This window comes from Thyridium curvatum (genome assembly GCF_004353045.1).
Source record: "Thyridium curvatum strain D216 chromosome Unknown NODE_59_length_275895_cov_82.984335, whole genome shotgun sequence".
NCBI lineage: Eukaryota > Fungi > Ascomycota > Sordariomycetes > Thyridiales > Thyridiaceae > Thyridium > Thyridium curvatum.
The window spans coordinates 48784-76636 of NW_022156814.1; the positions used below are offsets into that span (position 1 = coordinate 48784).

Sequence of the window (27853 nt, forward strand, 5' to 3'; positions counted from 1 at the left end):
CATCAGTTCTTATCAGTTGCGTGACTCACCTTGGCGATCTAGACGTGCCTCGGTACCAAACAAGCGGAGGCCAGAATAGTCGACGGAAGAAGGTCATCGTGAGACACCTCAATGCTAATCATGCATATCTTTTCTCAAGAGTCACACGGGGTATCCCACTACATAAAACCTATTGGCTTCATGAAGAGACAGTATTTCTGTTACTCAACTGTCAACTAGCCTAATCTTTACCTGTCAGATAACCAGAATCTGACGATCTGGTAGTTTTAGTGTCATAGTTCCTACATGTGTGAGTGTTTCTCAATCTCCTAGGCCGCCAGACCAGAGCTGTAGCCATTTTAGGAAAGTGAATCCTTGTAGATACCGTCGTTGGATAATGGAGAACTAGTCATCCGGGACTACGGATCCGTCTCCTATCTCACAGCTAAACTAGACAGGTCTGAGCCTCCCAGCAAGGCTTGGGATTAGTTATACGTATACTTGTCTATGAGGGAGCTCTTTATGACTTGACACCTCTTGGAACCCACGCATCGCCGCCTATCTTCCAAGTCTGAAGGAGCAGCCCAGCCATCTGAGGCCAAACCAGGCAGTAGATCTTGTGGCCGACGCCTCTCCGTGAGTTACCGGGAAGAAGGGTTCTTGGGTTGGTTCGGTGATTGTTCATTCTTCAAGGCTGCTCGGCTGAGTCTGCCTTCCCTCTTACTATGCGGGGACTTATCTCTTCACATGCACTGCGGGGATCAGCCTCATGCACATATTATCCATCCTACGCCTCCCTTGACCAGACTGTAAGCTGAAGAGCTGGGGGTTAGGGTTAATGCCCAAGGCTGCATGCGGGGTTCGTGTCAGCAGCCCAGCAGCGCTACAACACAAGATAATTACCCATTCACCTTTCGGGCACATAAAACCACATCCTTCACCTTCTGCTACACCCTCCAGCCATGCCGCGGTCTCTCGGCTTCCATAAGCTCCTCACCATCGCTCGCCAGCTGCTGCCCTTTCTCCCGCCAGAGCCCATCTCATCTCTCATGGCCAAAGAGCAGGATGCCTCGCCTCTCTATCATCACCTCCCACCCGAGCTACGTCGGATGGTTTGGGATGCATACTTCCGCGGGCACGCCGTTCACATCCACCGATCGCACGAAAGGCTTCGCGCTAGAGAATGCGTAAAGTCGGATGCCGACGGTGTCTTCCCGCCGGGTCCTCATTTTGATGTGTGCGGTCGAGCAAATATCCGATGCGACCATATATCGATATTGTTGACGTGCAAGAAGATGTCCTCTCCCATCCGGGCCTCATCTGCTCGCGTCCATCTACTAACCTTTACCGTTAGATACTTTGAATGCATACACATCCTCTATCGGGAGACTTTATTCGACTTCTCGCATGCTCAGCGATGCCTCACGGTCATGTCTGAGCGCCTTCCAGCGGCTCACATCGCCCACATTTCCCGGATAAACCTTCACTGGGAACTCTATCACCCCCTCATACTCACGGCAAAGCACCCTGGCAAGTACGAGATCCTCTGGGTGGACATTTGGGACACTCTGGCAGCGATGGAAGGACTCAAGTGGCTGAGAGTCGAGTTGAGCCTTGCTCGGCCGCATCAGGGCTCGGAATGGACAGAACGCGAATGGAGTTTGTGGGAAGGGGTTAAAAAGGTGACGCATCCTTCTCATTTTGAGCTTGTTTTACCATTTCCCGCCGCTGCATCGACGCAGGAAGAGACACTGCCATGTACTATTATCCGCCGACTGTCGAGCGATGAAGCCCACTAGGAGAGATGGATGCCGCGGATAATATGTCACCGGAGTTCCACAAATGATCTGAAAAGGCTATGAGAAGAGCACTTGTTCGACAGGACAGCTATATGTATCAATCCTAGCAACGCTGTCTTCGACCTATCACCTCTAACCCATCGGCACCTCGAATGAACTAGCTATTGAACTGCTAATACACAACGCAATCTCAAAACAGCCGGCGGCCCTTCAGTCTCGAAGCATCGAACTGCGAGGCCCGTTTACTTGCGACCGGAGGCTCCAGGGCCAGCTCAAGTCTAGGCTCCAGCATGGGCACGGGCTCGCGGATCTCGTCCGGAATCATGATACTCCTCTTGCCTCCGCCTGCTTGCCCGTCTCCGCCTCCATTGCCAGCACCACCTGCGGCGCCGGGGCCGTGGACGAATGTGCCATCCTCACGGACCATGCCTCCCGCGTTTATTAGTCCAGAGATGGAAGCGAACAGAGCGATAGAATCTGAGATGTCAGTGTCAGGATTGTGTTAAGAGTATCAAGTAGAAACCCAACAGAAAAGCTTACCGGCGTTCCGGTGCGGCGCCTTGTCTCCACGTTCGGCGGCTAGCTTGCGACAATTCTTCCAGCCTGGAGGTGGTAATATTAGCCCTGTCTTTTTGGCCCAAAGAAAGTACCGAAACATACCATAGCCCGAAAACCCGCCAATGTCATCCGTCGCGCCGCCTCGTCGCGTATGTGATAACTTCAGGCTCGGCTCAGCTTCTCGACTGAAAGACATTCCACCGGGTTGGTTCTCACCTCGTGGACCATGACCTTGTCGAATAGCTGGAACAAATCAATAGGGGTGTATGCCACCCACGTCGCGAGCCTGTCTAGCTTCAGGCTCGCGATCATGGAAGCTATCTTGCCAGGCTTGAACTGGCCTTGGAACTGGGCTGACTGCTTCATGGCGTAGTCGAGGAACCAAGGGCAGATCTGTAGGGTATCGGGCTCGTTGGCGTCCGCATCGTCTGGCACGATCGTCCAGGCCAAGGCATGAGTGCAGTCGAACTTGGCTTTGAGGAACTCCTTGGTCACTGGAAGTTGACATTGAGTTTTCATTAGAAACAGAACTTTGAGAGCCAAGCATGAGGAGGGAGGGAGGGAGGGAGGGGGAGCTTCCGGAATTCTCACCTGGATCAAAGATTCTTCTCTCCCCATTGGCTCTGGCTCTTCCCTCTCGTAGGCGATCATGCGTACAAAAGACTCGCTGACAGGCTACATCAGTACTTGGATCACCTATTCGCCTTTCAACAGATATTGGGACTTACAACATCGGCAGTCGTCGAGCCTCCTCCTTGGGGGTCGCCTTGTACGGCCGCCGCATTCGCCGCTATGCCTCTCAGGTTCACTGTACAGAGTCCTGGTAAGTAAAGAAAAGACCAGGCATGTCGACGCGGAAGAAACAGGAGATTCTGCAGGGCAGGAACGTACTTCTCACGCTCGTTCGCATCAGATCGAGGCCTACGGTGCCGTATAACCACTGGAATACCTGGGTGCCATCCTGGCTGAACCCCTCAGCTGTATAACCCTCTGCCAAAGATACGAGAGTATTGGCAGAAGCGAACGCAGCATCGAGAAAGGTGCGTTGAGGAGCGGTGCCTGGCGATGTGAGCATCCGAGGATCTTGATCGAACAAACAGCGGTTAATAGCTTACTAGACTCCCGTTAGCGAGGGCCTCATGTTCCATCACATGAGGTAAATCAAGTTTTGAAATAACTTACCAGTCACTCTGAATAGCGTATCCAGCGTGGCATTGCTGCGTGAAGAGAAGTGTTAAAGCAAGCAGCGGAGCTGCAAGCTTCGACTTAGGAAAGCTGAGCGAAGCCATCGTTCGGGGTTTCAGTGACACAACATGCAAGCAAGGTCTGGCTGAATGATTGAACATCAGCAAAAAGCAAAATACCAGCGGAAGAGGACGGTATTAATGAAAACGTGAGATATTGGTTGCTAGGGACTCTGTGGTCCTGAGAGACTGTCTTTACAACCGGGCCCCCTCTCCCCCTTGGGCTTACACGAGGCTGTCGCGTTACGGCGCAGGCTGATCAAGAATCACACACTTGGCGCGTATATACACGAAGCCAGGTATTCCGCAGATCAATTAGAGGATCTCTTCACTGGTTTCTTGGGGGCTATCAGCCGCGGTGGCGATCCTGCTCCCTTTGGACTTACACGAGGTTGTCGATCAACGGCACAGGCTGATCAAGACTCAGACATTTGACGCGCGCATACACGAAGGCAGCTCTTCCATAAATCAGTCATAGGATCTCCTTACCGGGTTCCTGAGGGCTAACAGCCACAGCGGCGAAGTGTCGAATGGCCCCCATATGCCAATCATACCTAGCCGTAGCTAACAAATTGTGATGACAACTTCCTTGGCGCTTGGGGGCCCAATGGCCTCTTTGGGGAGGTGCAGAATACTGATCAAGAATTTACGAGGCACTTGGGGGCCCTACGGCTGCCAGTTGAGAAGTGTGGTTGAGGTTGGAGAGTTAAACATGCGCCCCCAACTATGCTTAATTTATAGCTTACGCGACACTTAACCGCCAAGAGACACACCAGCCAATCTACTGAACCCTGAGCCGCCGCTAAGTAACAACCTAGGTCGCAGCGCGGCTATGCCACATAATGATTGTTGGACTGTGCCGCCTGACGCACACTGGCAACAGACAATCCTCTAAGCACCAGGGAGCCTTTTACGCGTCTGACAACGATACTACCCTCGGGTGTAACCTCAAATACTCGACGAGTGGCGAAAGATAGACACAACGGCATAGCGAAAGGCTCCGTCCTAAGGGGCGACCCCTCGAGAATGCGTCGATAATACTTCACTACACCGGGCAGAACAAGTATCTCTGCCTGGCCGTTGTATTTAATAAGCCATCCTGCAGATTTACAAGTTCTCCTAGAGAATTGCCAATTGTTATCATAACGCACCCACAAGACCTCTGGCCACAAGTCCATCAGCAGCCATGTATTGGCATATGACACTACTTCTGTGCGCTGCCCTAGTGGGTTCGATACATGCCCAACAGCCTCAGATCACAGCTGCCCCGAGGAATATCGTCGTCAAACGTCAGACAGCGAACATTGAGATTCATCAAGAGTATGCGGCCCCTATCGGCGTGGACACAGAATACCTCAAGATAGAGGGCAGCACCACAAAGGTAAGCTATCTTGAAATCTTGAAATCTATATCATCTTCAGCTCCTGTGGTATCTTTACAGCAGACGACTAACTCGCAAGTCAATAGTGGATCGGTGTTTACACAGATCACCTAACAGAAGAGACCCGTACCACTACCGTTGGTAATGTTGCGACAACGACTGTACTCAAGCCGCAGCTGGCTGTCGTCACGGCAACCGCGGCCTCGGAAGGAGTCAAGGTCGGCGATGTCACGGTCCTCATTCCCGAATCACTCCAAGACGCGCTGGATGCCCTTATCAAAGAAGCCGCTACGTCTTGTGGTGGTGTGGCCAAGCTGAAGAGCCGCGATGGTAAGTATCTAGCTCTCCACCATGGTGAAAGAGAAAAGAGTCACGGCACTAACCTTCTTTGCCCCCTTCCTAGGCATGAGTTGCATGATCAATGCCATTCAAGGAGCCGCCCAGAACGACCAAGCTTTTGGGCTTATCAACCCAGCAGAATGGGGACGCTTCGCCCTCGAGATGGCAGAGAACGCACCCGAGATCCTGAGAGCCGCCGTTGCGGTCCTCAAGACGCAAGCCCAGAAGAACAAATTCGCCATCATGGTTGCGGCGGCGGGCGCGGCCGGGGTTTGGGCGGTGGACGAAGCAGCTAGACCTATTGCTGAGTCGGCTTACAAGTTTGTCTTTAGCGGTGGCCAATTTGGGCAGCCGAAGGACAATGCGAATGGCAACGGCAATGATAATCATGATCCAACATCCACGAAGCAGACGACAAGTTCGTCGTCAACTTCGTCGTGTAATCCGAAAGCTACTGTTGACGAGAACTCGGTATGTAGTCTTCTCCCAGCTGTAACTATTCTCTACAGCGTGGGCCCCTTATTAACACACCTACAGCCAGCCTGTGATGACCCGGACTGCAAGGGAGACAAGAAAGTCTGTCAGGCAGAGGTAGGCTTACTCTTCCCATCTATTCTTTCCCAAACCCTCTTCCATGCAATTGACACTTTATACGCAGGGCGATAAAAAGAACTGCCCTTGCGTCAAGTGGACCAAAAAGATGATCGACGGGAAATTCGACAAACCATGGCTAGACGAGCAACAGAAGATCCTGCAGGAGCTAGAGAAAGGGCTGCCGGCCGTCATCCCTCCCCAATGTTTCCGCAACACGCACGGCGATGGATTTGATGGCAAACCAAGGGCCGAGCCATCCGCCTTCTGCCGTTGCTCGAGCGCTGCAAGCGGAGGTGGCCTAACTGAGGGTAACTACGCCACCATGTCCGGCGAGGGCGACAAGGCATGCACATACTCCACGATGCCGACCCAGACGATCAGCATCACTATGAAACCGAAGCAGACAGGAGCTGTTACTTCCTGCAGGATGGAATCAAGGTAAGCAAAAAGAATCTCCCACTTGCCATGAGAGGGACCGTTTGAGCTGATCGGGAATACCCCCCTACCATAGCTACAGTTTGAAACCGTATTGCACATGTAATGATGACGCTATGCACGGCGAGATCGTGACGACATACCTTGGCAAGGTCACAACCGTCTGTCCCGACGCAACCGCCACCATGACCGGCATCGAGAATGGCACGCCCACCGTAGAGCCGTCTTGCTACCCGACCCACGGCCCCCCTCATAACAACCCGGACTTGGACCAGCTCATCAAGCTCTGCAAAGCAGGCAAGCCCGAGTTTGCCGCCGTCTGCCGGTCGGACGCGAGCAAATACATCAACGTGCAATGTCCCGGCGGCGCGCAAGTTAAAAGTCCGAATCCCCTCTTCGACAACCACTACGACGCTTGGTTCGAGAAGGCGAATGATGCGCCCGCGGATTGCAAGTACCTCTTCAAACAGGGTGGTTCCACTGATGATAACGCGGTGGGTGCCCGGGTCGATGCCCTCTGCATTCCGGCGTTCGAGGCTATCAGGGATAAATGCCCGTGGAACGGAGGAGAGGTCAGGAACCAATGCGGAACGTTCAAGTACCAATCTTGTGTGCTGGGGAGGCCTTGTAAGGTGGGGGACCCTAGCCGCCGCCGGGCGTGATGAGTTATCAAGGCGAGAAACCTGGTATCTCGATGGCGTTGCTGCTTAGGGCAATGCTGTCATGGTGGAAGGGTGTCATGATCATAAGATAAGTAGGCAATTTGATAGGCAGACATTTTAGTAAGTTTGATTTGTTAACCATGTCCAAGCCATATAAAGGCTGTTTGTTGTTGACCATATCGCGGTTATGACACCGTTCGAGTTGGAGACGTTTCGACTCGACTTGGAGGACTTTAGTTGTAATCAGACTGTCAACCAAGCGAAGCTTGACCTGCCAGATAGCCATGCTCTGATGATCCGGTAGGTAGAGTCTTGGTTCCCACATGTGTGAGTCTCTGGTTATCCAATAGGCGGCCAGAACTAGAACTGTATCCTCGTGAATCTCTCACCTCACAGTCCAAGTCGGGAAGAAGAGCACAGAGAATCGAGGTTGAATCTGCTGGGTATCTCGTGTGCTCCCATCCTCCCAGAGAAAATAGTTGGCTCCCTCCACCGTGTTGGTCGATGACTCTCCGTGTGTCATGATGAAGAAGTGATCTTTGGTCAATTGAACGGCTGTTGGACACTGTCTTTCGGACTGTCTTGATTCTTGGGTGGTTGCCATGAGAAGCCATGCCGTGGCTCGGCCCTTTTCTAACAAGGGACAGCCTCTGATATCTCGCTCCGTAAATCTGTAACCCGAGCCTTAGACTCGGATTGGGCTGCATTTTCAGGCCATCGTACGCCCTCACTTCCTAGCCGGTATGCTCTTTCTTTCCCCAGGGGTCCAAGAGGGTTGAATTGCCGTGTCAATTCCCGCGCCCATGAGCAATTCTTGGCTGATGCATGCGCCGCCGGATGTGTATACCAAAGTCAGGCTGAGGACCTCGTACGGCGTGTGTGCGGCAACAATAACCTCAACAGGACAGACCGAATGGGTGGCCAGACCTTCCACATCACTGGCCATATCCAGAATGGCATACGGTGACGATATACCTGTTCGAGACGGATGACTGGGTAGCCAGGCCTGTGTCCCGGTGGTCGTGGTCGTAGCTGCCGACGTAGTGCCGATCACCCTCGGGGCTGAACAACGGGGATCGATCATGTCCTCGTGGCAGTCGAGTATGGAGCCCGCCGTGGCCAGCAACACTGAACCAAGCTGACTGCCGGGTCCGACGTATGGCCGAAGGGTTAGCCGCATATGTGCACCCCGCTCTTTAAGGTTGCAAAGAGCCTCGGCGAGGCGTCCATTATGATACTGGCACTTCATCGTATCCAGTCTGTCGGCTCGCCATGTACACGGCAAAACTTCGGCTCGCCAGCCCTTCTGTGAGGGTTCTCCAGGGGTAAAATGCGGGGTGCGTGACAGCACTACCGCACGTTCTGGAGTTGTCAAATCATATTACATGTTTTATATGTCTTCCTCTACAGGAACAGGTTTTCTCCCCCGCAATCTCCCTTGGCTTGCCGGCTTATTGGCTTGTATCTTCATCGAGTGGTCACTTCAAGCTAGTCCCCATAGGCACGTTGACCAAATCACAAGCATATCGAGCACGCAGCTCGAGAGTACATGGCTGTCTGGCCTACCTGCTGAGACAACGCGCGACAATTTTGGAGACATTGAACATTGATCATGTCTTGATCTTGTGCAATGACATACTTTGGCAAAGGCGCTTCCACCAATTGCTCGTACCATATCGATGGTTCAGATCTGCAATAAGACCACTCAGCCCTGAACTGGGCAACGGTGATCCGGCTTGGCATTACTTGGCTCGCCTGGGGCTGGCCCGTGTTCAAGTAGGCGGTGAGTGCATCCGTCGCGAAACAGTGGCTTATCTCAGCTCTGTCTTGTCTCAGGCGCAGACGCCTCAATGCTTTCCGTACTACCATGGACCGCTCCGTCTCCGATCCGAAGCGGAAGTCTTGCAACACTACCTGGCCGGAACCTGGAGGACGTGACCGGCAGAGAGACAGGCGATTGTCAACTGATCGCGCTTGACGAGCGAGATTGCGGGGTCGAACCGAGGTGCAGCTGCGAGATAGATTAAATGATTAATTGGATGGCAATGCGGCCCGGGTGTCGTAACATCGGCCCAATCCGGACCGACTGAGGCTGGTTCATTACCCCAGGCACCTTGCTGGAGAGGTGCCGGCAGCCAAGGCGGAGGGTAAAAGATGTGGTCCAATTTGAGCCGACTGCTTTGTACCCAATGAGGCCAAGATGTTTGCTATACCACCTCCAACGGAGCTTCAGTGCCGTTCTTGTATGGGACCCGACGATCCACCACTTTGAGCCGGCATTCAGTGGGAAGACAATGGACCCTGGATATACCTGGCTGTTTATTTGGTTCCGAGACGCCATTCCCGGGAGCCATTCACACATAAATAACTCGTCGGGTTCCTCGTTGTTTTGGTGAGCAAGTTTCTGTGGTGCATGGGATTCTTCTTCACGGTCTCCCCCAACCCAGCCAAACCCAACTACCGGAAACCCTATTGCTCACAATGTTAATCCAGAAGTCCCTCCTCCTGGCAGCGGCTTCCTTGGTGGCCGCCGATGGCGCCGCCGTCAGGGACTGGTCCGAAGCGGTGTCCAAGGCCACGGCCGCCGTCGCCAAGCTATCCCAGCAAGACAAGATCAACATCGTCTCGGGCGTCGGCTGGAACAAGGGTCCTTGCGTTGGAAACACTGCGCCTGTGAGCTCCATCGGGTATCCGCAGCTCTGCATCCAGGACGGACCCTTGGGTGTCCGATACGGCAGCAGTGTCACTGCATTCACTCCAGGAATCATGGCCGCCGCCACCTGGGATATCGACTTGATGAGACAGCGCGGGCAGTACATGGGGGCCGAGGCCAAGGCTTGTGGCATCCACAATCTCCTGGGCCCCGTCGCCGGGCCACTGGGCAAGTCTGCTCAAGGCGGTCGCAACTGGGAGGGCTTCGGGCCCGACCCCTATCTGACCGGCATTGCCATGTCGGAGACGATTGAAGGCATGCAGAGCTCTGGAGTCCAGGCCTGCGCGAAGCACTTCATCATGAACGAGCAGGAGCTTAACCGAGACACGATGAGCTCCAATGTGGATGACCGCACCATGCACGAGCTGTACCTTTGGCCGTTTGCCGATGCCGTCAAGGCCAAGGTCGCGTCGGTCATGTGCTCATACAACAAGGTGAACGGCAGCTGGGCTTGCGAAAACTCCCATATCCAGCAAGGTTTGCTCAAGGAGGAGCTAGCCTTCCCCGGCTTTGTCATGAGCGACTGGAATGCCATCCACACGACGACCGGGAGTGCTAACAACGGTATGGACATGGATATGCCCGGCAGTGACTACAACGGCCGCGTCGTGCTCTGGGGACCCCAGCTCAACAACGCCGTCAACAGCAACCAGGTCTCCAAGGCCCGCCTAGATGAGATGGCCAGACGCGTGCTAGCGGCCTGGTACCTAGTCGGGCAGGAGTCCGGCTTCCCTAACATCAACATCAAGGCCAACGTGCAGGGCAACCACAAGGAGAATGTGCGCGCGGTGGCCCGCGACGGCATCGTCTTGCTCAAGAACGAGAACAACATCCTGCCCCTGAAGAAGCCCAAGAAGATCGCCGTTGTCGGCTCCGCCGCCGTCAAGAACCCGAAGGGGATCAACTCGTGCACCGACCGGGGCTGCAACGAGGGCGCCCTCGGCATGGGATGGGGCTCCGGCACGGCCGACTATCCCTACTTCATCGCTCCTTACGACGCGCTGCAGACCCGTGCTCAGGCCGACGGTACGCAGATCAGCCTCAGCAACACGGACAGCACGGGGTCGGTGTCCGGCACCGTTTCGGGTGCGGATGCTGCCATCGTAGTGATCACGTCCGATTCCGGCGAGGGATACATCACAGTGGAAGGCCACGCCGGTGATCGCAACAACCTGGATCCTTGGCATAACGGCAACCAGCTCGTGCAGGCGGTCGCCGGCGCCAATAAGAACACGATTGTCGTCGTTCACAGTGTTGGCCCGGTGATTCTGGAGACGATCCTGTCGACTCCAGGCGTCCAGGCAGTGGTGTGGGCAGGCCTGCCGAGTCAGGAGAGCGGCAACGCTCTGGTGGACGTTCTCTATGGCCTGGTGTCGCCGTCTGGAAAGTTGCCGTACACCATCGCGGAGAAGCCGGCCGATTATGGCACTGCTCCGGTACGCGGGAATGACATGTTCACGGAGGGCTTGTACATCGACTACCGCCATTTCGACAAGGCCAATATCAAGCCCCGATACGAATTTGGTTTCGGCCTTTGTAAGTCCAATCTGACCACCCGCCTATGAACATGTTTCTGTTTTGCTGACCTGCGTTGAAACAAAAAGCCTACACGAACTTCACCTACGCTGACATCAAGGTCACGTCTAATGCCAAGGCTGGGCCGGCGACCGGTGACGTCGCCCCGGGCGGCCGAGCCGACTTGTGGGAGACGGTCGCGACCGTGACATGCACCATCACCAACAGCGGCGCCGTCGAGGGAGCGGAGGTGCCCCAGCTTTACATCACGCTGCCTGCCAGCGCGCCGGCCGCCCCGCCCAAGCAACTGCGAGGCTTCACTAAGATTAAGCTCGCTGCTGGCGCCTCCGAGACGGCCACCTTCAACCTGAGGCGCCGGGATCTGAGCTACTGGGATACAGCCAAGCAGAATTGGATCGTTCCCAGCGGCTCTTTTGAGGTCAATGTGGGCGCTAGCAGCCGCGATCTGAGGTTGAAGAGCACTATTGAGGCAGCTTGAAGAAGTGTCTCAAGCTGAACGCTTCTGACTCGTACCTAGCATTGAAAATGACTATAGATACCATAGCAAGCATGAGCTTGACAGAGGTAGAGAGCAATAAAAACCCACTTGATCATGCGGAGAAAGGATCGTTGGAGAAAGAAGCATTCTCTCTCTCTCTCTCTCTCTCTCTCTCTCTGCCGTGGTTCTCCCTTCTCCTGCCTTTCCATTCGAGGATTATATGATTATGCATACAGGCAGCAAGCTGATCCTCGATGATGCATACCCGGGTCCCGCGGCTCCGCAGCCCGGGGTTTTGACAGAACATTAGTTAAACTGACGGCCCCCACACGACGCTTCCATGTGCCGTGTAGGAGGAATGAATGCCTGCACTTTTCTCGCACTCGCTGTTGGTCGGGGGAAGTCTGTGACACAAAATGAGGAGCTCGCTAATGCAAAGGAACATCGCTTGCATGTTCGTAGCGTAGCCCTATGATCATCCTGATACAGGTCCTTGCCTGGGCGGCTGCGTAATCACTTGATGCCACGATGGGGAGATCGGCCGTCCGCGGCGCCCGGCCCCCGCTTAAAAAACCCCGTCACCCAGCAGCGAGCCAGCGCCAAAAATGCCCTGAAAAGGGAACGAGCGAATGATGACCGAGTCAAGCTCGAATACGTCGGGCTCTTGGCAGCCCTTGGCCCTGACCCGGGTAGTGCTGACGGCAACCTAGTTACCTTGCGAACTGGCCGGCAGCGGAGCCCGAGGAGAGACTGGTAAGCTCCGTCCCCTACACGTGGTACAACATAGCCTCGCTCGCTCTGATTCTGACATGACGGTGTGTTCCGTGATTTTGATGAAAGTTTACATATAACAATGATGCATCTTGGCCTCAGCGGAGATGTAGCCATACCCGCGCTCAACATCACACTCCCCGACGAACTGCCTCGAGAATGTTACTGTTAACACCAAACGCCAGTCTCCCCAACTAGTAACTAGACATGAGAACGCCCATAGGAGGAGCACACACAATGCCCAAGATGGACAGTCAAACACAAGGCACAACCACCGATTCAAGTAATGCACCCTCCGAAATGGAGATGCACGAAAACGTTGGGATCCTCGCACGCACCTCGACCGCGCTGGATCCCGAGCTCAAGGCCATCAATCCCACACCAGGCAGCTGTCTCGACCCACAGTCTCCCGACTTTGATACGAGGGCCTGGGTCAAGGCGCTCGTCAAGCTGTATGAGGGCGACCCTCATGCGGTCCCAGAAAGATATCTCGGGGTCGCGTTCCGGGATCTCGACGTCTACGGCTGGAACGACGGCGCGCAGTACCAGCCCACCACTGCAAGTGAGCCGCTCAAATTGCTCCGGTCCTTGATACGGCCCTTGACCGGCAGCAAGCGCGGACAGCGGATCGAAATCCTGCGTGGCTTTGAAGGTGTCATTGGCGAGGGCGAGATGCTGCTTGTCCTTGGCCCGCCCGGCTCAGGGTGCTCGACCCTACTCAAAACCCTAGCGGGTCAGACGGAAGGCTTCACAGTGAGCCCGGACGCCAAGATCAATTATAGAGGTAGGGCTCCCTTGACTGAGTGTGGTAGCGACGTTATACTGACAGGCTTGCTTCCCAAGGCATCAAGCCTAAACACATCAGGGGGTCGCTGCGTGGCGAGGTGCTGTACAATGCCGAGATCGATGCGCACCTGGCACATTTGACCGTCGGGGAGACCCTCAGCTTCGCAGCCCGGGCCCGTGCCAATCGCTTCGCCCCGGCAGGCTGCACCAGAGCCCAAGTCAGCGATATGATGAAGAACGCCGTTATGGCCGTGATGGGCATCTCCCACACCGCAGATACCAGGGTTGGCAACGACTTTATCCGCGGCGTGTCTGGGGGCGAGAGGAAGCGCGTTAGCATAGCTGAAGCTGCCCTGACCGGGGCCAAGCTCCAGTGCTGGGACAACTCGACGCGCGGGCTTGACAGCGCGAATGCCATCAAGTTCTGCCAGAACCTGCGCCACCAGGCCGACTTGCTCGACGTCGCGACTGCAGTCGCCATCTACCAAGGCCCGCAGTCTGCATACGAGGTACGCACCGCCTCTTTGATGAGACGATACCCCGACTGACATTCGACGCAGCTCTTCCACCGAGTGACTGTCCTGTATGAGGGCAGGCAGATATACTTTGGTCCAATCTCCGAGGCCAAAGCCTACTTCGAAGACCTTGGATTCGAGTGTAAGCACCTAGCCAGATGCAGGTCGCGATTTGTCTTGTTAAACTGTCACTTACATACCGTGCTCGAGCAGGCCCTGACCGGCAAACCACTCCCGACTTTCTGACGTCTATGACGAGCGCGAGTGAGCGTATCGTGCGGCAGGGTTACGAAGACAAGGCCCCCAGGACACCAGATGAATTCGCCGAGAGGTGGCGGACGAGTGATGCTCGCCAGAAGCTACTGGCAGAGCTGGACGCATACGAGAAGCAGCACCCTCTGAACACTCGACTCGGCGAGTACCGGCGGTCCAGACGCGTCGAACAGGCACCCAGCCAGCGGCCCAAGTCGCCCTACATCATCTCATACCATCAGCAAGTGGGCCTGACCTTCTGGAGAGCTTGGAGACGGCTGCTTGCCGATCCCTGGTTCACAATAGCCCAATTGCTTTTCAACCTCGTTATGGCCATCATGCTGGGAACCGTGTTTCTCGACCTAAAACAAGACACATCGAGCTTTTACTACCGTGGGGGCGTCATATTCTTCTCACTCCTTTTCAATGCCTTTGCTAGCATGCTTGAGGTTAGTTACCTGCTCATGATGACTGTCTTGCTCTCACAGAGGGCTCCTCTGTCTGACAACGCCACTAGGTCTTGACGGTCTACGCCGAGCGCGATACTGTGCAAAAGCAGGATCGCTACGCCTTCTACCACAAATCTGCGCAAGCCATCGCCAGTTACCTGATCGACCTACCGTACAAGACACTCAACATGTTCATCTTCAACACTATCTTGTACTTCATGACTCACCTGCGCCGCGACGCCGGCGCTTTCTTCTTCTTCTGTCTTGGCAGTTATCTTTCAACACTGATTATGTCTGCCCTATTCAGAACCCTGGCCTGCCTGACCCGCACTCCAGCGCAAGCCATGGTGCCCAGCGCTGTGCTTTCTCTGGGACTCATGATCTACACGGGTTTCACTATCCCACCTGCGTACATGCTCGGCTGGTCGCGGTGGATGGGATACATCAACCCCCTGTCCTATGCTTTCGAAGCCCTGATGTCCAACGAGTTCGATGGTCGGCAATTTCCGTGTGCAAACATGACACCTCAAGGGCCCGGGTATGATGAGCTAGGACTGGAATCGCGGATCTGTGCTGTTGTGGGCGCACAGCCAGGATCGTCCATTGTAGATGGCGGCCGGTATCTCGACATGTCATTTGGCTTCCAAGCTAGCCACAAGTGGAGGTACGTGATTTGTCTTCCCCGTCCCTCGTACACTCCTCTCCCGCAGAACTAACTACTAGTAGGAACATTGGCATTTTATTTGCTTTTCTGACCTTCTTCTTCCTCACTTACGTCACCGCCGCCGAGTTTATGAAGCCCCGAAAGAGCAAGGGAGAGGTGCTCGTTTTCCGAAGAGGCAAAATGCCTCAGGGTAGAATGGAGAAGGCCAGAGACAAGACCGACGTTGAAGCCCAGCCCGGTGAGACCAAGGTCGTGGCAGCACAGGGCACAACCGGAAACGAGTTCGTTCCGCAAATCGCGGCAGGGACAGCAGTGTTCCACTGGGAGAATCTGTGCTATGATGTCAAGATCAAGGGTAAAGAGCGTCGCATCCTCGACCACGTCGACGGATGGGTCAAACCAGGAGCCTCTACTGCTCTGATGGGCGTGTCCGGTGCCGGCAAGACAACACTCTTAGATGTCCTCGCCACTCGCGTCACTGTCGGCGCCGTGAGCGGCGAAACCATGATTGACGGCTTGCCTACCGATACCTCCTTCCAGCATCGCGTCGGCTATGTCCAACAGCAGGACCTCCATCTCAACACCATGACTGTGCGGGAGGCACTCGAGTTCAGCGCCCTCCTTCGCCAGTCCGCCGAGATCCCGCGCCAGGAGAAGCTCGCGTACGTCGACCAGGTGATTGGCATGCTCGAGATGCAGGACTATGCCGATGCCGTGGTGGGCGTCCAGGGAGAAGGCCTCAACGTGGAGCAGCGCAAGCGGCTGACGATCGGCGTGGAGCTTGCCGCCCGGCCGCAGCTGTTGCTCTTCCTCGACGAGCCTACCTCGGGGCTGGATAGCCAGACGAGCTGGTCGATCGTTACTTTGATCAAGAAGCTGACCAACAGCGGGCAAGCGGTGCTCTGCACCATCCATCAGCCGTCTGCGATGCTGTTTACGCAGTTCGACCGCTTGCTTCTGCTTGCGCCTGGCGGGAAGACTGTCTACTTCGGAGGTAAGTCTAGCAATTGTCTCGTGACCCTTCAAACGTACGTTGCTCATACCCGGTTCCAGACATGGGAGAGAACTCGACAAAACTCATCAGCTATCTTGAAACCCAGGGAGCGCCAAAGTGTCCCGCCGATGCCAATCCCGCGGAGTGGATGCTCCAGGTCATTGCTCCGACCCACACGGACGACGAGAAGAAGATTGACTGGCATGAGCAATGGCGAAACTCGTCCGAATACTCAGAGGTCAAGAAAGAGCTCTCGTGCCTTCGGTCACTGGCCGTCACCCAACCCGCCTCCCTGAATCATCCCGCAGAACAGGATGCCTCGCAGCACAGGGAATTCGTGGCCTCATTCTGGGTCCAGCTTTGGGAGGTCTTGCTGCGCACTTCGAAGCACTTTTGGCGATCGCCCACCTATATCTGGTCAAAGGCGCTTTTGATCATCATTTCCGTATGTGTATTGACCGTTCTTGGACCCGCTGAAGGAAGTAATATGCTGACCTGTCTAGTGTCTGTACCTTGGCTTCAGCTTCAGTGCCAAGAATAGCATCCAGGGTCTCCAGAACCAGCTCTACGCCATGTTCATGCTACTGGCCATGTTTGGAAACATCAACGAGCAGATTATGCCCATGTTCCTACCGCAGCGCGACCTGTTTGAGGTTCGAGAACGGCCTTCAAAGATATACAAGTGGACAAGTACGTTTTGAGATGATGAGAGTCACAGTCGACCATTCGCTAATGATGCCCCTCGCGCAGCCTTTGTCTTGTCAAACATTCTTGTAGAAGCCGGCTGGAATACCCTCACGGCCGTCGTCGCGTTCTTCTGCTGGTACTATCCGGTGGGCTTCGTTATGAACACCACCTCGGATGACCAGCAAATACGGGGATTCCTGGTCTTCCTGTTCTTGTGGATGTACCTGCTCTTCACGAGTACCTTCTCACACCTTGTTATCACATGGATCGAGAGTGAAGCTGTCGCCGGCATATTGGCTACTTTGATCTGGATGCTTTGCATCGCATGTTGCGGGTGAGTACCAAGAAGGCCTGACCCGTCATCACGGAAGCCAAATAAGATGACTGACATCCACACCAGTGTTGCGGTGCCTCGCGTCGATCTTCCGGATTTCTGGATCTTCATGTACCGTCTTTCGCCCGCGACGTATCTCATCTCCGGTATCATGTCTGCCTGCCTGGCCAACTCGGAAGTCGTATGCTCGCCAAACGAGCTGCTCCACATGCAGCCGCCGCAGAACATGACCTGCGGCGAGTTTCTGACACCCTATGCCAAGGCTGCGCACGGCGCAGTCCTCAACCCGGCCGCCGCTGATATGTGCACCTACTGCCCGCTGGCCACTACGAACGACTTTCTCGGCCGCTTCGATATCCTTTACAGCAACCGGTGGAGGGACTTTGGCCTGCTCTGGGTGTACATCGTCGTCAATGTTGCAGGGGCCATGGCGCTCTACTGGATATGGAGAGTTCCGAAGGGTCGTGGGACGAAAAGAGGTTGATGATGATTTGAACGGATAGATGCCCTCCAAGATTATGGATTACAAGAGGTCGGCCTCTGCAATTGATTTCGAGAAGATAGAGCATAGAATAGAATTAAGAATTATAGACAATGCATCGAAAATCAATATTTGCTTAGAAAGATGATAGCTGTCATCAGGACTCGATACGGGGACAGGCATGGCGCGATCTCCGAGAAACGAGAAATAAGCACTGTTCGTTTACGTCATCAACTCATTTGCGGGCGATCTTAGCACCTAAATTGCCCCTGAGCTCAACTTCTTGCTCCCCCCAGCTCTCTCCGCAATCCATTTGACGATTTCTTCACACCTCACACAACATACGCTGCACAATAGAACCTGGAAGTAATTGAAGGCTTTCTATCTTAGTCCTGTTGACAGTGGAGGGTGCTGCTGCAGTACATGACGACGCTGTCAGTGCGAATCCTAGGCTGTGCATTGACTCGCATTCATTGGCGCGCTGTTCCCAACCATACAGCTGTTGGCGAAGACTCCTGGTCTTGAAATGGCTCCAAGTCGTGTCACAAGAGCGCGAGTCGCTCAGAATTCGAATGCTGCCTCTAGTGAAAAGGTCAGGCTTGCGTCCGCAGGTGCATCAAAGAAGAGAAAGCGAATTACCAACACAGAGGTCAACACCAGCAACGGCGACCTGAATGGCTCTCACAGGGGGGCTATCAAGGAGGACTCTAGCCCACCCCAAACTCCCGTGCCAAAACGGAACAGACAATCTGCGACGATCAAGTCAGAAGACGTTGCGAATGGAGACCACTCGCTACGCAGGTCATCTCGGTCACGGAGATCAGTTGATCAGCAAAGCAACCGTGCGGATGAGGCCGCAGCGACGGCTAGGAAGAGCACCCCGAGGAAAAAGGTCAAGATTGAAGAGCCTGATGCCACTGATTTCGACGCTAAAATGAAGACGCCACCCTCGACAGCGAAGAAGCCAAAGTCACCCAGGACCAAGGCAAATCCATACGGCCTCACTCCTGGAACCACACCGTTTCCAGACTGGCCCGGGCCGACGTCAGAGATGTGTGAAGAGGTTACTAGACTGCTGTCCAAGCTACACGGTGTGTACAAGGCCCCAGACAAGATCCCGGCGCCGTCTCTGGATGTTGCTGGGTGCGGCGAGGTTCCGTCCATCCTCGATGCCCTGATCAGAACGCTGCTGAGTGCAAACACGACCAACACAAACTCTAGCAGGGCGTTCCAAGGCCTGGTCAAGGCCTTTGGCGTTGTCGAGGATGGCATCGGGAAGGGTAGCGTCAACTGGAACAATGTGCGCCTAGCTCCTGTCGAGGACGTCATCGAAGCCATCAAGTCCGGTGGGCTGGCCAAAGTCAAGAGCAACAACATCAAGAAGATTCTCAACATGGTTTACGAAGAGAACCAGACCCGCAGAGCCGCCTACCTCGAAGAAAAGAAGACGGGCAGTGCGGCGACCAACATCATCGGCGCTGGTGACAAGACTCAAGGCCAGAAAGATCTCGAGATCTTGAAGACGGAGTCAGAGATCTTGTCGCTCGACCACATCCACGGTATGGCCCCCGACGAAGCAATGCAGGAGCTCATCAAGTTCCCCGGCATTGGCGTCAAGACGTCCTCTTGTGTGGTGCTCTTCTGCATGCAACAACCGAGTTTCGCCGTCGACACGCACGTGTGGCGACTGTGCAAGTGGCTCAAGTGGGTGCCGCCTACTGCCACGCGAGATCAGACGTTCAGCCACTGCGAAGTCAGGGTCCCCGATCATCTCAAATACCCGCTTCACCGGCTACTGATCCGTCATGGAAAGACCTGCGGCCGCTGCCGGGCTATCACGGGTGAAGGGAGCGAGGGATGGGCCGATGCGAATTGCCCCATTGAGCATCTCGTAGAGAGAACGGGGAAGAAGAAGGGCAACGGCGGCACTCCCACGGCCAGTCCGGCAGGCAAAAAGGCACAAGGCCGAGGGACGCCAAGACGGGCAGCGGCGTGGGAACCGGAAGAGGAAGATGACGAAACTCCGGAGCTTTCAGATCACCCTAGCGACGACCTTGCGGACTAGGATCGTGAACCTTACCTATGAATGAATGCTTCCGCCGCGCCTTCGGCCAGTAGTGATAGCAGGTCCACTAAAAGCGGTCACCCAACCGACGACCGGCGGAAGTATGATATGCGCGAGGTTAGCTGTAAAAGGACAGTTTATGTACAAAATACTTTGTATTACTTTCAGCGGATTGCCTTTAATCTTGATTTGTCCATCTTTCACATTGGGTTTTATGCGGACGACTTCGTGGCACAATGTCTTTACCACCACAGCTCCAAGAGTCTCTGGACAACACCAAATGTGAATACCGTAACTTGGGTCAAAGTGGGCTTCGTGTCTCGGTACCCATCCTAGGATGCGCGTCTTTTGGCGACCCACGCACGTTGGAGTGGTTTCTTGACGAAGGTAATAGAACACGGCATCCGAATCAGGAACTGCGAGAACTGATTTGACGAGCTACATGTAGACCAGTCCTTGCCACTGCTCAAAGCAGCCTACGATAGAGGCCTCAACACGTGGGACATGGCCAATAGCTACTCCAACGGCGTCAGCGAGCTGACGGTGGGCAAGGCGCTCAAAAGGTACAACATCCCGCGACACAAGGTCGTCCTCATGACCAAGTGCCGATGGGGCGTCAGCGACAACGACCCCAGGATCCGGCACCCCTTCATGCGCGCTGCGGTCGAGGCGTCCAAGGACTACCAGAACAACTACGGCCTCTCGCGCACCGCCATCTTCAACCAGGTCGACGCCAGCCTGCAGCGCCTGGGCACGAACTACATCGACCTGCTGCACGTGCACTCGTTCGACTACGACGTGCCCGTCGAGGAGACGATGCGGGCGCTGCACGACCTGGTCCAGTCCGGCAAGGTGCGCTACCTCGGCGCCAGCCGCATGTGGGCGACGCAGTTTGCGCGCATGCAGTTCTGCGCCGAGCGCAACGGGTGGACCAAGTTCGTCGCCATGCAGAGCCAGTACAGCCTGCTGTACCGCGAGGAGGAGCGCGAGATGGTCCGCTTCTGCAACGACACGGGCGTCGGCCTCGTGCCGTGGTCGCCGCTGTGCCGCGGGCACCTCGCGCGGCCGGCGTCCGAGTCTGGCAGCACGGTGCGGAGCAGGTGGGAGCAGGCCGCCGGCGGGCCACAGCTGTCGGTCACGGACCTGGCCATCGTGCAGAGGGTGCAGGAGGTTGCGGAGAAGCGCGGGTGGCCCATGGCGCACGTAGCACTCGCGTGGCTCAGCAAGCGGGTGACGAGCCCCATCGTCGGCCTCAACAGCATCAAGCGTCTGGACGAGGCCACGGCAGTGCGGGGCAAGGTCTTGACGGCTGAAGAGGAGCAGTATCTGGAGGAACTTTACCAGCCGAAGCCCGTGCTGGACAACCTGTGAAGGGGTAGCACATATGTAGCCCTTCAGAAGCGAACGCATGGACACCTGGCAGCATTCCAGATTGATGCATTTCTCGTCTGAGCGGCCATACTCCGGGCCCTTACAGGACTGTGTTCTTTTGCTTTTTGTTGAGCAGGGACTCTGATGGAGTCCAAGCGTATTGGGTCTGGGCATGCTCGACCCATCCGAGCACAATGTCGAGCTTGCAGGTTTGGGCGACCGTGCGTGTTGAACACTGGAACTGAGCGGTGCGGTCCGAGGTGTTGGGGACCTCCATGCCCCCACGCCCTCGAGGGCCCCAGCATCACCATGGTTCGCCTTGGAATTCTATCGATGATCATCATGATGAACCAAGATGGGCTCAAAAGCTACCTACTCCGTACCTGTCAAGAGATCAGACCCACTGCCCGGGAGCTTTCCCGACGACTAGCTTGCAATGGATCGAGTGGGGAGAGGCTGGAAGTGGGTGCAGCTGAATGGGGCAGGCAGGGGCAAAGGGATGGCGCTGAGGGGTTTGTGTTGATGGCGTTTTGTGATATTTGTCTTAAAAAAACGACAGGTTGTCTGTGAGAAGTGACAGCCCTCTTGCTGGTCAAGGAAAACCGCCGATGTTCCGGCCGGAAGCCATGGGCCTGGGAAGGGCAACATTGAAGTCCGTACTTCAAGACACTGTGTTAGCCAGCACTAAACATGATATGAGGACAGATGTCACAAACAATTCCTTGGGAAACAAGACAAACCCGCAAACAGGCCACATTCTGCCAGCATGGTGTCTTGCTCCCGGGTATGTCTTCTATCGGTCTGGAATGCTGACTACCTATTGCTTCAGTGTTCTCCACAACGAGATATCGAGCAGAGAGGAAACGCCCGGAGCTACTCCGTAAGATTGACAGAGGCTTACAGGGAGTCGAGGGCGCTATTTTGGACAGGGACCACAAAAAGGACGCCCACACATCCCTTGCGCCAGTTCGTGCTGTCGATCATCGGGGGAAGTGGGCTTTTGGCTTCATGGTGTTAAAAGTGACTCAATCATAAAGTAATGCAAACGTCTCTGCCGTAGCTCGCTTGCCGGGCCTTTAAGCGCTCTCATGATAACATCCTTATTCTCCTTGCCTGGACTCCAGATCTCGTAAGCCGAGGAATAGATGAGGCAACTACTCATCTGTTTTTGTTGTGCACAGACACACCACTACGGCCTGTCATGGCAGCTGAGTCCTCCACTTGGCGTCCAGATTGGGTGGGGAGTCCACCAGCCGAACCTGGTAAAGTAGGTAGCAAAAGCAAATCGCCCAGAGAGATCGTCCCAAGGGAAGGGAGGCTTCCCATGGCCCAGGGCATGATTCCCTGCCACAGATCACTGATCGACACTCGTAGCCACGAGCTCGGAGAATCATCGAACCAGGAACTATCGACGGTGAATCTGGTCGGCCCATAGAAACTAACCGGAGTCTCCTCGCCGTGACTCCAGCTCTTCAGGTAGCTGGCCACGCACTCGTCTACATAGGATAAATACGGTGCTGCCGTCCCCCACAGTCCACGTGCGTTACTCGCCGCAGGTACTGCCTATACTCCAATTTGATGTGCGACACCGGGGCGGGAGAGAGCCATGTGAGATTGTGAACACGGACCCTTTCCTACCACATCCCAAGTGACGTCTGTCAAGTTGGACGGGTCTGTGTCCTTCTTTGTTTGCCGAGAAGAACAGGTCACAAAAAGGATCATTCACGAGTAAGCTACTGCACGATAGGAATGCGCCGCCTCCTTACCCGGCCGTTGGGTAGCTCCGACGCAACGGTCAAGTCATGACCGAGCATCTACAAGTAGTCAGACTACTCCTTGCTTCTGTTCCCAATGACGTGACGGCAAGTTCATGACTGTACACAAGGAAAATTTGGACTTGAACATTGCTTCTGCGCCTGCAACTACACGAAACGGGGACCAAACGTCCTCCTAAACCTCCTAAACGGGAATGGGAGCGGGGGCAGGCTTGACGGCGTCTCTCAAAACGGTTGCTGCACTACGCAGCTCTACTAGCCTCGAGCAGGTCCCCCCACTCCCCCCTTCCACCCAGCTGGAGTAGATGATGACAGCTCCTGCAGTTCCTACCCAAATGTTCATAGCGTCCTCCTCTGGGAGGGTCCAAGACATGCATTGGCGTGGAGTTTGAGGGCCCTGGGATGCGTCCGTGAACTTGAGCGGGGGATCCGTTCACGGCGGTTGGCCGGCGGTGCCTGCGCAAGCAACCTGACGTGTGGGTAAGGGTGGTGGGCTCTCCTTAGCCTGTCCATCAACAAGCAACTTGCAGTGCGCCCTGGGTGCTTGATGGGAGCTGTCAATGCCATATCAGAGCGGCATACCCCCCCTCCCAAGCAAGGTGAACAGAATGTGCTCGTCCTTTGTCTTTCTTCTTCAGCTACATCCTGCAGAGCTGCTTGAAACTTGTTGATACCCAGCAAGTATTGCTGCAAGAACACACAAGACCGACCACGTCTTATACAGGCGCACCAACGCCCTTCATCTTGCACATCATGCGTTTACCGTCGTGGTTGACGTGGTACAAGAAGCCGGAATATCGCGACATCAAGGAGTATTCGACTGCCGTTGGCACCGGCCGACGCCAACCTTCTCCAGATGGACGTAACAAGACGGCGATCCCTAGCCGCTTGAAGCTGGATCGTGTTCTGGAAAACAAGACATGTAAGTACAAGCGAGTCTGACCCATACTGAGGAGAAATATTGACAGTCTTGGGCTTGAAGGTAGTCCTATGTCTCTCTACGATTTCTACATGTATTTGAAGTACATCGAGTTCAGCGCCGAGAACTTGGAATTCTATATCTGGTACGTGTCGTTGGTTATCTTACATACCTACAGCACACTAAGATAATCATCATAGGTTCAAAAACTACGAAGCAGACTACGTCAAGAACGGCGGCCTTGACTCGGACAAAGCCTCTTTTCACAGTGACAGCACATCCTCGGTAGCCAAGCTAGGTGAACAGATCAGCAGCTCTACTACTGAGCTGGCAGATCTCTCCTCGGCAGACCCAGAGATTGGTAAGTTATTCCTCATGATGTAAATGATCTCCTAAGACTACTGACTCACATATCTCAACAGCCAGAGAAACGCTGGAGAAGATCACGCAGCTCATCAGCTCTGAGGCCCTCTGTTCAAACGGGAAATGCGAGAGACCCTCTGTCGCCGACCGTTTGAAGAACTTGACCAAGTCGAGCGAATCACCCAAGCCAAGCAGCAAGGAGACTGCTGCAGCTGCAGCTGCCGGCGCTCCCACTCTAGACATCCTCGGTGCAGACGCTACAGCTATCAACACAACAAGCCGTGGTGGTCTCAACGCCGTAATCCAGGCCTTCCTTGTCCCCGGTTCCAAGAAGGAGCTCAACATCCCGCCGTCCATGCGCGACGAAGCTCTCGCGGCACTCCAGAACTCGTCCGATCCTCGGCACCTCCGCCCTGTCGCCGACCACGTCTACCTCTTGCTGCGCAACTGCTCCCACCGCAACTTTGTACGCCTGGGCGTCTCCAACGGTACCTTCGAGACCATCTGTGTCGCTACGTCTCTGGGCATCGTCTTGACTCTCGCCGGCTTCCTCTGTGTCCTGCTTCGCGCCTTTGCGGCACCGCGCATCCACTCGCAGCCGCGCTGGGACGCCTTTGCTGCCTGGCCATTGTGGTGGCTTGGTATCAGTCTCATCCTCTCGGGCCTGCGCGGTAGTTGTTTCTTCCTCTTGCTCTTTACCCGCCGCCAGCCGCTGCCTTGGGAGCGCTTCGACGACGGCGCGTCGATGCACTCGCAGCGCTCTAGCATTCTGCACCGGGTGTCTCGCCTGATGATCTTCGACCGGAAGTTGAGGGTCAAGGACGTGCATCTCCGACGTCTGCAGCACAAGATTGTCATCCAGAGCCTGCTAGGTGGCGCGATTTTTGCTAGCCTAGGCGTTCTCGTTTTTATCTTTCTCCCTGTCTGGTCAGACCCTCTCATGGGCTAAATGTCTGCGTTGTGGGATTTTGTTGTCGTAAGCGATGGTTTATGCAATGTATCTATAACTTATTGGTCCCAAAGGTGCTTACTCGAATCTCACGGATATCTTTCTCGGTGCTTCCAACTTCAGATGAGATGGATTGGCCACGAAGCTGATGTACTATCCTACTGCGCGATATTTCCTAGATGCTTGATGGGATTATTGAGAAACCTGTTCACTTTAGTTGAATGGAGACTTTTATGACCTACCGGCAGTGAAATATATGAACCATCTTGTTCTGACTACTATAGCATATCAACTCTCACCCACGGGGATACATAGTCCCAATAACAATGTACGTTTCTCCTCGTCTATATCTATGCTCATCTATGTCTACTCATGTTGAAGTCTAAGATCGTCAGATCCAGGCAGCTATGCCTTCTATGTCTTTTCAGTCATGCAAAAACGCTTAATCCGCCCACTTCAATGCGCCAGGCACCTTGGGGTTCTTTTCGACAAACTTGCACTCGTTGAACGTGGTCCACAACTGGCTCATGAAGGATCGATCATCGCGGTGGTAAAGGTCGCCAAGCAGAGGCTTCACAGCCTCAGTTGCCTCATCAGCATAGTAGAATGGAATGCGCCTGCAGCCAATGTTAGTCTCTCCATTCGTATCTTAGTCCCAGAGGAGCTCGAAACCTACGGGAAAAGGTGATGAACGACATGGGTCTCGATGATGCCGTGGAACATGTGACGCCCAATGAATCCGAAATCACGGTCAACCGTGGCCAGAGCACCCTTGACGAAAGTCCAGGACTCAGCTTCGTAATGAGGCAGTTCTGGATGAGTGTGATGCAGGTACGTGATAGCGACTGTGATGGATTGTTAGTACTAGTCACTCGACGCGGAGAGAGGAGCGCCTACCAAGCCAATGATGAACCCAAAGGTATGGAACACCGTACAGTAGGAAGACGGTGCTTCCGCCAAGTACGGTAGACGCCATATAAAGACATGCAGCCGTGATTGCCAGGCCGATATCTGAGAGCACGATGTAGCCGGCTTCGTTGGGTCGGAATACTGCGCTGTAAGGGTCAAAGTGGCTGTTGCGGAACCAGCTTGATCCCTCCCACTGGCGGCTGTCTGAACCAGCCGAGACATTGAACAAGAGGTATGCCGGCCATCCACCGAGCTGGTGCACTAGCAAACGTAGCAGTTGGATCACCGGAGCATCCTCGAAATCCTCAAGCCACTCAGGGTCCAGATAGAGCGTGCTGAAGCCCCTCTTTGGGGTATTCGGGCGGGTCGCTGGCACGAATGCCATGTCCTTCTCCATGTTGCCGGTGAAGCGATGATGGCGGTGGTGGGAGAACTTCCACGAGAAGTACGGGACAAGCAGTGCTGAATGCAGAGTCCAGCCAACCACATCATTCAAGGTCTGGTGCGCTGAGAAGGCACCGTGACCAGCCTCATGCGCGAGGATCCAGATACCAGTACCAACGCAGCCCTGGCAGAAACCGTAGACGATCCACGCGATTGTGCGATACAGCGTAGTGGGAAGCTGGGGGATGTAGGTCAGAGCCAGCCAGCCCAAAGCGACCGCGAGGGTGATATCCCGAGCCACGTAAGACAATGACCGTAGCGTGGACGGCTTGAAGCAATGCGCTGGAATGGCATTCCGGATGGTGTTCACATCTGGAAAAGAGGCCTCCGCATTCTGAGCCATCGTTAGTTCAGCGGCGCAAGGTATCGTAGTAGCCATCATTCGACATTACCTTCTTCTCGGGCTTTCGAGCCGTGACGGTCATGGTGGTCTGGGACATAGTGATTGATCTAGCTCTCGAGACGTATCCTCCTCTCTCGATCCTGAAGGAGGAGATCCCCAGGAACAAGCCCCCGACCGGCGGCGCCCGCCATTTTATTCTCCTCCTCCTCGAGCTAAGAAACAGGGTCGCGCCAAGCTAAGGGGAAAAGCAGATATCAACATTGAAAAATTCGATACCATTGCTCCACCGGCAGGGGACTTAAAACAATACCCGGGCCATCAGGGCCCGTGCGGCTCTTCTTTTACCGTGCTTCTGAGTGGTCCAGACTGTCTGGCGGGGACCAGGCCGGTTTAAATCTAGGGCAAGCCAGGGACCTGGCCGAGATTTCACTTGCTAGATTCGGTTGAGGATCCTCTTTTAGTGCCGTCTAAATTTAACGAAACTGAACCCCTATTTTGCTCGCTTAGTCTGATCTGCCAACAAATATCCCGCGCGACGAGGATTTCACGTGTCCGACTCTTGCTGCTTTGTCTGTAGCTTTGAAAGCCGATCAGCGTGGGTCGTCAATGCTATGCTAATCTCTGAATGCCATGACCCTGTAGATCATATCTTGGAAGGGGAGAACGAAGCTCTTTCGAAATGGCTAGTCCATGAGTCGAGCAGATCCATTCTCAGACGGCCACCCTCAAGAAAATGAACCCACACCCACACCACATTTGCTCCAAATTCACTTGCCTCTCCCTCTCTCACAATGCAGTCATGATGTATGCATGCTCAGATGAACCCCGCTCGCACACCCAGCGCACATGGCGCGGCTGGAGCTACACCAGTCCACTCCCGAGAGAGCAAATCCTCGATGACAAGATTCGTATTTCAGCGTGGAATTGGGCCAAATGGAACTGGCAAAGCCAGGTCCGCCATTCAATAAACACTGCCTGAAATGGAAATTCACACGGCAGGTACTATGTTTGTATCCACGGTAGGCGCAATGCGTGTGTGCATTCTTTCATCAAGTCATGCTTTG

At 54.8% G+C, this 27853-nt stretch overlaps 8 protein-coding genes across 8 annotated transcripts; 6 read left to right on the forward strand and 2 right to left on the reverse strand.

Annotated features, from left to right (window-relative positions):
- Positions 1-941: 941 nt before the first annotated feature.
- Positions 942-1778, forward strand: E0L32_008698 (uncharacterized protein; the record flags this gene model as incomplete). Its single annotated transcript, XM_031143582.1, has 1 exon — positions 942-1778. The coding sequence occupies one exon, from the start codon at positions 942-944 to the stop codon at positions 1776-1778; it is 837 nt and encodes a 278-aa protein (XP_030992004.1).
- A 190-nt stretch (positions 1779-1968) lies between these two features.
- On the reverse strand, positions 1969-3411 carry E0L32_008699 (uncharacterized protein; the record flags this gene model as incomplete). The annotated part of the gene is made up of 6 exons (XM_031143583.1): positions 1969-2255; positions 2319-2381; positions 2439-2496; positions 2553-3011; positions 3065-3144; positions 3228-3411. The coding sequence occupies 6 exons, from the start codon at positions 3409-3411 to the stop codon at positions 1969-1971; spliced, it is 1131 nt and encodes a 376-aa protein (XP_030992005.1).
- A 1355-nt stretch (positions 3412-4766) lies between these two features.
- E0L32_008700 (uncharacterized protein) lies at positions 4767-6991 on the forward strand (the record flags this gene model as incomplete). The annotated part of the gene is made up of 6 exons (XM_031143584.1): positions 4767-4961; positions 5048-5291; positions 5365-5771; positions 5838-5891; positions 5959-6332; positions 6412-6991. The coding sequence occupies 6 exons, from the start codon at positions 4767-4769 to the stop codon at positions 6989-6991; spliced, it is 1854 nt and encodes a 617-aa protein (XP_030992006.1).
- Positions 6992-9472: 2481 nt separating this feature from the next.
- E0L32_008701 (uncharacterized protein) lies at positions 9473-11718 on the forward strand (the record flags this gene model as incomplete). Its single annotated transcript, XM_031143585.1, has 2 exons — positions 9473-11240; positions 11309-11718. The coding sequence occupies 2 exons, from the start codon at positions 9473-9475 to the stop codon at positions 11716-11718; spliced, it is 2178 nt and encodes a 725-aa protein (XP_030992007.1).
- Positions 11719-12726: 1008 nt separating this feature from the next.
- On the forward strand, positions 12727-19716 carry E0L32_008702 (uncharacterized protein; the record flags this gene model as incomplete). The annotated part of the gene is made up of 12 exons (XM_031143586.1): positions 12727-13242; positions 13302-13784; positions 13836-13932; positions 14004-14491; positions 14560-15155; positions 15218-16149; positions 16209-16594; positions 16653-16839; positions 16900-17170; positions 17237-17649; positions 18042-18085; positions 18151-19716. The coding sequence occupies 12 exons, from the start codon at positions 12727-12729 to the stop codon at positions 19714-19716; spliced, it is 5979 nt and encodes a 1992-aa protein (XP_030992008.1).
- Positions 19717-19952: 236 nt separating this feature from the next.
- On the forward strand, positions 19953-21087 carry E0L32_008703 (uncharacterized protein; the record flags this gene model as incomplete). The annotated part of the gene is made up of 2 exons (XM_031143587.1): positions 19953-20103; positions 20165-21087. The coding sequence occupies 2 exons, from the start codon at positions 19953-19955 to the stop codon at positions 21085-21087; spliced, it is 1074 nt and encodes a 357-aa protein (XP_030992009.1).
- A 2528-nt stretch (positions 21088-23615) lies between these two features.
- On the forward strand, positions 23616-25093 carry E0L32_008704 (uncharacterized protein; the record flags this gene model as incomplete). The annotated part of the gene is made up of 4 exons (XM_031143588.1): positions 23616-23784; positions 23845-23926; positions 23982-24142; positions 24204-25093. 4 exons carry the CDS (start codon positions 23616-23618, stop codon positions 25091-25093), a joined length of 1302 nt encoding a protein of 433 aa, XP_030992010.1.
- Positions 25094-25535: 442 nt separating this feature from the next.
- E0L32_008705 (uncharacterized protein) lies at positions 25536-26886 on the reverse strand (the record flags this gene model as incomplete). Its single annotated transcript, XM_031143589.1, has 4 exons — positions 25536-25710; positions 25770-25938; positions 25991-26780; positions 26839-26886. 4 exons carry the CDS (start codon positions 26884-26886, stop codon positions 25536-25538), a joined length of 1182 nt encoding a protein of 393 aa, XP_030992011.1.
- Positions 26887-27853: the final 967 nt, after the last annotated feature.